A 12,663-nucleotide genomic window follows, 5' to 3' on the forward strand; every position below is an offset into this window, starting at 1 on the left:
GATGTATTTGAAATTATCTCGATTTAAGGCGTGTTTAGACTATACCTTCTAAATCGACTCGATTTGTAAATTGAGATATCAAATCCTAACTGTTTAGACTAGTATTAAAATGAATTGAAGTTGATTTGTCAGTTGTTATTTGTTTACGCTTACATACACATTTCACTGCTTCTATGATGTCTGTGGCAATTTTTCAACCAATATTTTCATAATTTTGTTAGAAATTATTCTCTATCAGGTCAGAAATACATAAAAACCTTTGTCATTCTAAATTATAGTAATATCTATTATTAATGCAAACAACAAATAAATTTTCAGCAGTTGACATATCTTTGTCGGGTAGTTATTTTGAATATTATCTATTTTTAAAGCATACTTTAAGGAGAAACGATTATTTTTTGGGACAGAAACTATCTCGATTTAGCACAGAATTTAGAGTAAATCGAGATATTGAGTGGAATTCATTTTGTGTTGTAAATCGAGCGCTATTTAAAAAATAAATACACTTTATCGCTATAAAACTGTAGTCTAAACACACCTCTACTTTGCTCAAGCGGAACCGTCGCAGCATGACCAGTTTGGCGGCAGAAACTAGCGACCATTTGCTTCGAAGTTTCTCTTACTCGAAAAACTTTCGTTTTTCTAATGCTTATACGTTTAGCTCCATGATTCGTTGCTTGTTTTGAAGCTATAAGCGGAGAGTCTTTATATTGCCTACTTTTAGGGATAATAATTAAAAAATTGTTATCCTTCCATTGAAAACGGATTATTATTTAAATGGTACTATAAATAGGTGAAATAAAAATAAAATTTCTTTCGACATTGAAAGAAAGACATCTGTGGATAGAAGATTTTATGAGAAATTAAATGCATTTTTTAAATTTTATATAATAGTGATCCTTATTGAAAATCTGACACAATTACACATTCGGTATATTTAAAACATTTTTTTAACGAAGAAAAATATGCAAATTGCAATCTCTAACACTACAACTCTCACACATTCAATTTCTTCAATTGTGTTTATATATGTATGTTAATAGCAAAAAATAAAACAACAGCTGGATAAACGAAGAGAAATAGCAACAAACAAAACCAAATCAACTAACAACATCGAATTTTTGCGTGTAAAATAACAATTAAGCTTAACAATTTTGTTAAAATTTATTTGTTCATCAAAACCAAAAAATAAGAAAAAATATTTCTGTTGTAACGATTGTGTTCGTGTAAATAAATTTTCAAGTGAAAAAAATGTATATATTTTTGCGTTTCTACAAGATTAGTATTTAGCACAAGCTCATATCTAAAATGGTGTTTTTGAAATAAAAAAAAAAACAGATGACTGCCTGACCAGCCTGATCGACTGACTGACTGTATTTTCGTTTGTTGGCCTGCCAAAATAAAACATCTAAAATTATAAGGCTATATACGTCAGTGTCGGTATGTGAGCCTATTTAAAATAGACATCATCTAATCTGGTTTATTACAAAAAGCTATCAAAATCTCAACACAAAGTATAATGAAAATAATGAGTCAAGTGCTAAAGAGTTGTTTTTGTATATTTTTATTTCAATCAAATAAATATATAAGCAAAGAAAAATATAAAAATGTTATTGTTGATTTTTTTTTTTTTTTTTTTGCAAACGAGGTGTGTTCGGAAGTTGTGAAAAATTGTGTTGTGTGGCTTACAGTGACTTGAAAAATCAATTTGCCAAAAATTAAAATGGTATTAACATTTTAAAATTTTTAGTGTGATATTTTACACATCTTTCGACGTGAACTATCACGACACCGTACTCAGTATGTCTTGACGTACTAGCATGTGCTGTGTGGTTTACAGGGACTTGTAATATCAATTTGCTAAAATATGGAAACCCAATGTCTTTTAGAACGGCCAAAACGGGGAATTGATGGGTCATATACCGTGCAGCCCTGTTTTGGCGCCCAACGATAATTATTCTCATCTTAATTATCAGATCAGAAATATATATATATATATATAGGCGCTCTCGTATTAGTGGAACATATAAATTATATTCCCTTCTATATCAGATAATCTTTCCATATTAAAAAAGTACCTCTTCTACAGAAAAAAAAATATTTTGGACCTTGAAACACCATAGTTTTTTTTTTTATTTCACCATTCATTCACTTAACTTTCTTTAATACGTACATTTGTATGTTCACTTTTTCCTTCACTCAGTCAGTCATTCATTCATCCGGCGGCGGGCCACCCATCTGTCTGTGGTGTCCATACGTCTGTCTGTTTGTCGTTATTTAGGTGACCATTGAGATTTATGGCAAACACACATATACAAAATAAAAAAAATCTGCATCTGATGCTGCTCTAGCTGCCGCTTGTGCTTGTTGCCCCAACATTTAACACCAAAATGCCCTGGTCAACATATTTATGTCTCCCCGAAAAACAAATTGTCGGCTATCCTGTAGACTTTCCTGTTTTCACTTTGGCTGAATGTCATTACTTTGTTGTTGTTGATATTTTTCTAGTTTTGTATTTCTTTCTTCATTTTTTTTGTGTCTATATTAGCACAAGGAGTCAGTCAGCTCGAATTCGCTTGACAAAGCTTGTGTATAGTCAGTAAAGTTTAAGCTTTAAATTGAAGTTAATTGAGATTTAGTTAAAAAGTTTTGGTGCTCCCCTTGGGTGTTTGATTTGAAATCTTTGTGATTGTCGCGTCATCGTGGTCTGTGGTGATCAGTTGTGCCACCACCAGACAATGTCGCGCTTTTTGTCATTTATGTTTTGCGTTAATTGGCCAAGTCAAGTCGCTTCTGACCAAGGCATTTACTTAAGGTGTTTTTTGTTAACATTTAGTTGCTTGGACAACCATTTGGTCGTTTAGTTTTGTTTCTTGTATTTTGGTTGTGTGTGTGTATGTCGCCATCGTTTTAGTTGGAAGTTTGTAATAATTGTCATTAATTATCACAGACGCCCAATCTTGTTTTTTTTTTTCCTTTTTTATTTTATTTTTTACTTCTTGTATTTGTTTGGTTACTTGGTTTTAGTTTTAATGTTGGTTTGTTGTTATATTTGTTATGGAAAACATAGTCTGGAAAAAGTTTAGTTTATTTTTTTCAACATCTTAAATTTTATTTTAAAACTTAAATATTTTGCTTATAAATAACTATTTTTTTAAATATAGTTTTAAGATGGAGGTAGTGGAATATAGAAAAGGATATAACTATGAAATAAAAATAATTTATAGAAATTGGCAGAGATAACAGTCGTTTTTGGCAGTTGTATTGTCATTTTTTTGTGTTCTTTTAAAAGTACGGCGCCAAACGAGTTAATACTGAATCCAAAAAGATGACCTAATTTATTTTATAAAAATACGCCCCTAATAAAGAGGATTTAATTTTTTGCATATTCTAGTATTTTGTAGTATTTTTTCAGTGTAGTAAATTTTATATTTAGTTTAGTTTTTCTTTTTTGTTAGAGGGTTTATTATTTTTGCAATAATGATTGTTATCTTATTTTGTTGTGTTGTTGCTGTTAGTTACCAAGTTTACATTGGACTTGCACATATCACTGCCTTTTTTGCCGGTTTTGAAATAAAACCATTTTTTTAAGGAAAATAAATTGTTTCCGTTTTAACTAACAACTAGAGACGCATTGCGCTTTTTTCCGATTTTAATTATCAAGATCGGAAAGAAAACTTAGCAGCTAAACACCGAACATAATGGTTTGTTAAAATGAAAAGAAATACAAAGGAAAAAATGATTTACAAAATTGTGGCTCCTAAAGTTAATGTGAAATTAAATTTGGGATATTTATAGTGTTAAATTTATGGGGTCAATTTCTAGAAAAAATCATCTTTATAAGCCGAAATTAGCATAAAGGTACACAGATCATGCAAAATGTTGTCTTAATCGGGCAAACATTGCATTTACATAAAATCGGACGAAACTATATATAAGAGCTATATCTAAATCTAAACCGATTCCAGCAAAACTTCGCATACATCAATCTGGACTTTATTCGGTACGCTGTGCATAAATTTTGTCTCAATCGGACTAATATTGGGGATTTGTTGCACCATTTACATAAAATAGAACGTAACTATATATGGGAGCTATATCTATATCAGAACCGATTTTCTCCAACTTCAATAGGATACGTCCTTTGGTGAAATAAGTGACCTAAGTCAAATTTTATCCAAATTGGATCATAAATGCGACCTGTACTTTGCTCACGAATATACATGGATGAACGGACATGCATAAATCGACTCAGAAAGTGATTCTATGCATATTCTCAAAAGATAGACCCTGGGTTTATCTCGATTTGTTTTTGTTAGTTACAAGCATATGCACAAAGACATAATACCCATTACCACAGTGTGGTGAAGGGTATAAACAACTTTTATGAATTCAGTCCTGGCCGACGTCCGACAAAGTCGAACGGTAAATTCTGAGTGGTACACCACAATTTGAAAATAAAAAAAGGAACAAGATAAGACTAATCTTTGTGCATCGTCATAGTGCTAGCTATCACACATCGGCTCACACCATCACCGCTTTGACCGGTTAAAAACGGAATTGTCGCGTTATCCTAATTTGGAGCCCAATTACTTTCTTTTTTTTCCCGTACATCAAGGAAAATGGTCTGCTTTCTGACGATGAAAGCAGACCAGACTGTTAAAATGTTCATAAACCATGTCTTGGAGGTGCCTAAATCTGAAAATTAAGCTATTTCCATTAGTTCGAAGTCGAACTTCTAATTTGGGATAATGGTCAAAATTACCGACCTTTTCAGCAAATGTACGAAATTCAAATACCAAAATACAAACACAAAAACTTTATGCGTTTAAATTTACAATAATTGGTTTTATAACAAACCCCATATCGTTCCTTTACTACAAGATCGGCATAAATAAAAAAATCGATTTTGCAGAAAATGCGTTTCAATTTCCACATTTTCTCAATGTTACATAAAGTCTGATATTTTTTGCATCATTAACTTAAAAACCACAATTTTTGATGGGCGATATAGAGTATACAATATGATCATGTTCTGAGATTTCTGAGATTTCTTAAGGGACTCTCAGCTCATGTTGACAACCTTACTACTGATTTTTTATTTAATTAGCCTCCATGAGATTAGATACCACAAAACACACATAAATCATATGTTAACATATTAAAATATATTTGTTATTGCAAAATAGTCATATTTTTATAAGTAGCTCCTTTCTAAAATTACCATATGTTTTCAATTAAAGTTATTTTCACATTGCAATAAAAAAAATCAAATACTAATTTTTTCAATATAGAAATAACATCAGCAATACATTTTATTGTTTAATATAGAATGACTTAATAACACTGTACTACACATAAAGAAAAAGATAATTCCAGACTCAGAATTTGATTTATTGAGCATCCATTTAAGAAATCAAATTCTAAGACTGACTCATTCATTATCAAATATAAAAACATAGGTTTGGAATATTCTCTTTACACTTCGATTTAATTTGAGGGTATATTTTTTTGTAATTCCAAAAATTTTTTTACAGTTTCTTCTTGCTGTTTTTTGAAAATACAATAAATCTATTTCTTTTTTAATAAATAAAATTTTAATATAGGCATTGATTGTTTATTATTAGGCACCTAAAAGTATGCAATAGATTTGTGTTTGAAACTAGACTATCCATCGATTTACCATGAATCTAAATTATCAAACCAAAAATTAACCAAATTAAAAAGAGATAGATTATAGGTTATACAGATTCAGTGGAACCTCTAGGTCCATTTATATATACGAGCAACAAATTCTTGAAAAAACTTTTGTATGGCTTTTTACATTGTAAAGTCGTAATTCAGGCTTTAGTCTCCTCAACGTTGCCCAATTTTAAATTCGTATAATATAACATATAAACCCTTCAAACCCCCAGTATATTTTTTGTAGCCCAGTGTAATCTATATCATACACTTTTTGTGTCTTCTTTTTCTCCCCTTCTCCCCTTTGATTTATTTTCTTTCACATGTTTTGTTTTGAGTTTGTTTTGTATTGTTATTTAATGGTTTAAAAAAACAGTAGCCTTAAATTAAAGTAGCCTCACTAGTTGCGTACATTTCCGTTTTTTTTCGATTTTCGTCGACATCAATAAAAAATAATAAAAATTAAAGAAAAAAAACAAAAACAAAGAAATAAATAACAATAGAATGGAAGAATTGGGTAGGGAAGTTGATCACTATTGGTTTGGTTTCAAAATAAAAAAAAAACTAACTTCAAACTACTCTCGTTTCGCTCTAAATAATTTCATCTAATTTGTAATTTCATTTAATTTACATGTGCTTTTTTTGTTATTGTCGTTCTATAGCATTTGTTTTTCATTTTCCCCTTTTGTTGCTTTTATTTTATTTCTATTTAAGTGAGTCAATTTTTTTGTAAACATGCATTTTGCTTGCATTCACTGGTTGAATGAATGAATGAATGACGGTGAAACTGGTTGACTAGTTTTAGAAATTAACCGTTTAAAATTTTATTTTTTTTAATTTTATTATTCAAGTTCTGCTATCAGTTTTAGAAACATTAAACGGCATTGAAGTTGTTTTTTTATTTTGTTTTATATTTCCAGGGGTCATACGATGATAACTTTATTTGAAAAGTTTGAAAAGTTGACACACATTTGAAATTTGAACTTTCAGTATTTGTATAAGAGGTTCTTAATCGACATACATTTTTTATATTAGAAGAATCTAAAGACAGTTTTTTATGTACAGAAATTATATACTGGAAAAATAGATATATAAAAGAGTTGAAAATTTAATCTTTCTGCAGCGACCTTCTAACAAATTCCCCCTCTATAGAGGAGGTTTCTTACTAATTTCACTCGATCTCAATTTGTTTATAAATCCTGTTTAAAGTTTTTCTGTATAGAATCGCTTTATAAGGTCGACCAGACAAAATGTTGCTCCTTTATTTCTTCTTTTTAAACCCTTCACCACACTGTGGTTCAAGGTAGTATGTCTTTGTGTATATGTTTGTAATAGGCAAAAGGAAAGGAGATAGAGACATGGTTCCTTTTGAGAATATGCATAGAACCACTTTCCATTCATGTCAGCTCAGATTTAGACAAAGCTCCCATATATATGTTCGTCCGATTTAATGTAAATAGTGTACCAAAGTCCCTATATATCCTTCAATTTGGTCGAAATTTCGCATAGAGTACTGAATTGAGTCTAGAACAATGATGTGTGCTAAGGGAAAATCGGTTCCGGTTCCCACATATATATATTTTCTTCCTATGTTAGATAAATGGTGCACCAAACTCCGAATGTTTGTCCGATTGACATGAAATTTTGCACAACGTTTCATATTGAGAATAGCTTAGGTTGCAGATAGGCATGTGTATGTTAATTCGAGGGAGCATTGACATGAAATTGTTAAGATACATATGTTCAATATACCTAAATTGGTGAAGGGTATCATATAGTCGACCCAGTCCAATTTTACGACTTTCCTTACTGTTTTGTTTTATTCATTATTTTCTTTTACTTTTGTTATGGTAATTTCCCTTCAGTTCTCATTTTTATTTCCTAATATTTTCATACTTGTTTCCCTTCCTTTAAAGTGAAACCATATTTTCCTAACTCCGACTATTAAACTATTTTACAACTTAATACCTCACAAAATGAAAATTTTTTATTTCCCTTTCTTTTATCATTAAAAAACAATCAATAATTGTCAATAACAACAACAATAAAAATTAGAATGGTCGAACTAATGAGGTCATCACTTTTAAAAACTACCGAAAAGTTCCAGATCAGTCCCGTGTGCTACTAATAACAATAAAATATTAAATAACAATCATAAACAAAGCTACACCTTTCCCCTTGGCGAAAAAAAACAAATTCGCAAATTTATCAAAATTGATAAATAATTAAAATTTCATTATATTTATTTAGAACAAAAAAAAAACACACACACACAACCCAAAAAATAACAACAAAAAAGTGTCAAAGAAAAACACACGTCAAAAACTCATCAAGAGGTTAGTGAAAAAATGAAACAAACCCCACAAAAAAATTCACACCCTTTAATAACTGATATGACTGGCACACCAACCAACAACTGATGAGATGAAGTGCCAGACAATGCTGATAATCAAGTGGTCTTGTCTTCATTGAGACATTTTCGCCATCCGAACAGAATGGTGGGGAATTTGTTCTGGGGTTATGGATTTCCTTTGAAAGCTTTTTTGCCGGTAGTGTACTACGTGCTAACTAAGGCGAATGTCAGTCTCATTTGTATCGTTGTATTATTAATTTGGTCATATGCGATAACACAGCTGTTGTACAGAGCAGTGCAGGGCAGGACAGGGATATGCACTTTTGATGCGTCACTTTAATAAATTAATACGAATTTATTTTTTTATTAAACGGATTATTTGTGACTAAGTTATTTTTAGAAATACGCCACAGACGTTGGAATAAGGGGAAATATAAATACACTCCATACTTCTTGAAGAATGTTAGGGAATGTTATAAAACTCCCCTCCAATAAAATTTGCTAATTTCTTCCTAATATTAATTAAGTTTTGTTTTTTTTTTCTTTCTTCTTCAATTGAGAACGAATACCACTTCGCCACAGATAAAAAGCATTGAAGGAGAGGTAATAAAATTGTTGTTGTAATACTTGCAATAAATCGAAATTAAAATAAAAAGTTGGTTGGTTTTTTATTCCCCCAGTATACATACATATATACAGAGTATTAAAATTGACTAGAAATTCCAGAACCTTTAATTTTCTTTTTATATTTTCGGCATAGTAGAATTGGCTTGATCGAATAATAAATTTTCTATAAAGATATCAAACTTTCAAAAAACTATTAATTTACATTTTTGGCAGAAAAGACCCGACTTTATTGTTCTTTAGATAAAAACATATTTTTTATAGAACACTACTTTTGGAAAAACTATAATTGACCGTTAGACACCAAAATATGGACTATGTTGTTGAAAACGTATCGCGAATGTTGAAGTTTCGTGTATTTGATTTTCTTCCTTTTTCTTATCGGTTCAGATTTAAATATAGCTCTCATATATATTATCCCCGATTTAATGTAAATGGTGTACCAAAGCCCCTACATTTCTTTCGATTTTCACGAAAGTTGGCACAGCGTACTTAATTGAGTCTGGAATGACGTGTGCTAAGTTTAAGGTTCAGATTTAGATATGGCTTCCATATATTTTCGTCCGATTTTATGTAAATTGTGCACTAAAGACCCAAAGTTTGTTCGATTGACACACAATTTTGTACAATGAGCTGAAGTTAATATAAATTAATCTCTGGCTAGTTTCGTTGAAATCGGTTCAGATTTAGATATAGCTCCCATTTATATTTTCCATCTTCGAAACAGGAAAATATTTGTGTGGACTATTAAAATCACATTATAATAAATAATATTTTCAAATTGAGTCAATAAATATCTAAGCAGCAATGATCCACTGCCCGATTACTCCATAATGTTTTAAAATATAACATTTCAAAATGTACCTTGATGAAATACAAAATTTAAAAAAGAACAATCTGTGGAAAATACAAATATGATCAGCTGTTTTATTTTTCAAATTTCTTTGCACTGACAAAAAACTCATTTTCTCAAAAAACCGGTAAATAAAAACAAAAACACACAACTCATCTCAATTAGAAAACACGTGAAAATAACACACGCGCTCTCTCTCTCTCTATTCGTCTCTCACACAACGCTCTGCAACGCCATAACATACCTATGCACATCATTTGTATCTGATGGTTTGTTTAACGCTTCTACCGTTAACTACTAAAAACATAAAATTGAACTTGAGAGTTGTATCTCCAGCTGTTTCAACTGCAGCTACTTACAAACAAAATATACGTACACACATTCAACATAATGTTGTTGGACATCCGATGTCCGACCAGCCGACCGATAGTTACCGCCAGATGTTTGCCTGCCTCATGCTACAATGTAGGGTACATTTTGTTTTAAAGCTGTCATAATTGACCAGGTTTATTTGAGCGGTGGTTTTATTGTTTTACAGACACTTTTCATTGTTGTTATTGTTTTCCTATGATGCCGCAGCCCAACCCGGCTTGATGGGGCTGGCTAAACGTCATTGTTATTATTATGTTTTTTTTTGGTGTATGTTTTTATCTACCATTTATTGTCTAGTTGTTTTTCTTTCTGTTTTTTATTCTCATGTGTATTAATTTCTATTTTGCTCTCTTTTTTTCTTTTTTGACTCGTCTCGTTCCATGTCCAACCATTCAATCATGTCTTGTTGCCGCTACGGTATGGTTTGGTGCCTCTTGTTGTCGGATTTTATTACGCTCGTCGCTCGCTCTCATCATCATCGTCATCCTCAACAATAACAACGCTGAAACAAAAACGAAAATCATCATCGAAATAACAATAACAACTACAGGGTAAAGTATCGCACGAATCCATCAAACAGTTGGTACTCGAAGCAGAGCATTTAGTACGTGACGAAGCTTTGAAAACACCAACCAAGCAAAAGCATTCCATCAACAGTGGCGGTCTGGTGCAGATATCGTCAACCATTAAAAAACGTGAAGTTAGTATAATGCCGGGTCCCATAAAGCGAGTTCAGGTATGTGACAATGTTGTTGGCGTCCTTAAAATTAAACCAGAGATTAATTTGTTTTTTGGTCTCTTTGTCTAGGAATGGCTCGAACATCAACCCACCACACCGGTCCAATTGAAAACTCCACAGGATCATCAGCTGATGATATCACCCTCTAGTGTAGCCGCAAGTCCATCTCGCACCGATGACTGTGAGGCATCGGGTGAAGCTTCCGAAACCGATTCCATTCCCCAACACTGCTCCGATGATACCTCGGAGGGTTTCACTGAATCCATTGCCACTTGTATGCAAACCAGCACCAATTCCTATGGCAATTCCACCGAACGCATGGGTGGTTCCGCTGAGCCCATGGTGGTGCCGGGCAGCAATCAGAGTTTGAATGTAAAGGTAATTAAACGCCAGCAGTCACGTCGCAAATCCGAAAGACCCTGGTCGGTATCTTGCCTATCACAATTGACCACCGATGCCAAACAAGTGGCGGCCAAAGTCAGCACCATCAGCAATGTTCAATCTGGTTTGGCTTCGCATTCCATAAGTGAATCGGCATTGGACTCATTGTCGCCAGGCAGACCACGCACCTCATCGACAGCGGCTCAAGTCAAGAGCTATGACAGCAAGGGTTCACTAAAGCGGCGCAAGACACGCAAGAAGAAGCTTAGCTACAATACAAATGGCAAAAAGTCTGACACCAACTCGGAAGATAATCTGGAACAGACAGAATTGAATAAATATGGCAGCAGTAACAACAACATGATTCTATCGTCTTCTGAGTCAATGACACCACAGCAAATGGCAGAAATCACCCAAGCATTGTTGCAATTACAAAATAGCAATAACAACACCAACAATAGCAATAGTAATAGCAATGGTAATATTGCCAGCACCTCGGAACAATTGATTAACAATTGTCCTACAGGAGCGGTAAATCCAACAACATCGAATGCCGACAGTGGTGAAGAAGAAAATCATTTGATGAAACCCAATTTCCGTGTGGGTTCCTTTACGACCGCCTACATGACCAATGAAGCCCGTTTGGGTTCTTTGGCCAAATTGGCAACATATATGAATGATGAGGAATTACAAGGAGGTAAGTACACGATGAGAGTGTTTGAGTGAGAAAGAAGAAATACCTGCACATGCTTCGAACACAGAGTGTGCAAGTGTCTCTGTGTGTGTGTTTTTGTTTTTATTATTTATTTTGTGTTTGTTTTTTATTTAGTTTTAACAAGTGTTTTTCGGTTCTGTTTTTTCTTTTTTAACATTGTTTGAGTTTTCTTGGTTTGGTTTCGTTTTCGAGTTAAGTTCTGATATATTTACTTATGAGCGGCAAAATTTGTTAGATCTGATATAAATGTATATTTATCAAACTTATCAAGTTTGAAACTAAATTCCTTAGGTCTGTCATCTTTTCACAGCTGTGTTAGGTGCATTCCATCCATCCTATTTGGAAAGTCACTATGATATTTCTCCCTAGATACATTTTTGCCTTTATTTTTTTTTTATTTTATATTATTTATTTTGATATTATTTTTTCTTCAAAAAATTCTATAATTTTATGATTTGCCATTTTCTTGTGTATGTTATAACAGTTTGGTATAACTATATTTCTGAAACAAATATTTAACTGAGTCAAATCTATATTTTCACTTTTCAAGCTGTCACTCCTGTTCCTTCGCATACACTCAAACCAAGAGGTATTTTTTTTAAATATTGTAGTGGACTAGTTGAAATTCTACAGTTTTTGGTAGACAATTTTTAGAAACATATTACCTTTTTTAGATCTACGCATGACGTTTTTTCTTTACATATAATAATTATAATTTTTGATACAGTACATTTAGTCCCTTATATTCCATATCGTTATTAATTAGTGTACAAATTTTTTAAATCTAACTCTATCCCTCAGACTTGTATCCAAAAAAAGTAACTCTATCTGTATTTTATCAACACATTAATTTATTTTCTTAGTTTTTTTTCTAGGTAAATTTTAAATGAAAAGTTGCTATGATTATGATCAGATTCAAATTGAGTCATATTGCCATCCAAAGG

The 12,663-nt window shown here is 32.1% G+C and overlaps 1 protein-coding gene across 1 annotated transcript in view; it reads left to right on the forward strand.

Annotated features, from left to right (window-relative positions):
- LOC133326727 (klarsicht protein-like) overlaps positions 1–12,663 on the forward strand; it is a 252,165-nt gene that overhangs the window by 206,921 nt on the left and 32,581 nt on the right. The window contains exons 9-10 of the mRNA XM_061535341.1: positions 10,435–10,620; positions 10,693–11,701. Of these exons, the coding sequence (XP_061391325.1) occupies positions 10,435–10,620; positions 10,693–11,701 (1,195 nt within the window). The remainder of the gene's footprint in view (positions 1–10,434; positions 10,621–10,692; positions 11,702–12,663) is intronic.

This window comes from Musca vetustissima, unplaced genomic scaffold (genome assembly GCF_032173495.1).
Source record: "Musca vetustissima isolate MV318-11 ecotype Yass unplaced genomic scaffold, APGP_CSIRO_Mvet_v1 utg10678, whole genome shotgun sequence".
Lineage (NCBI taxonomy): Eukaryota > Metazoa > Arthropoda > Insecta > Diptera > Muscidae > Musca > Musca vetustissima.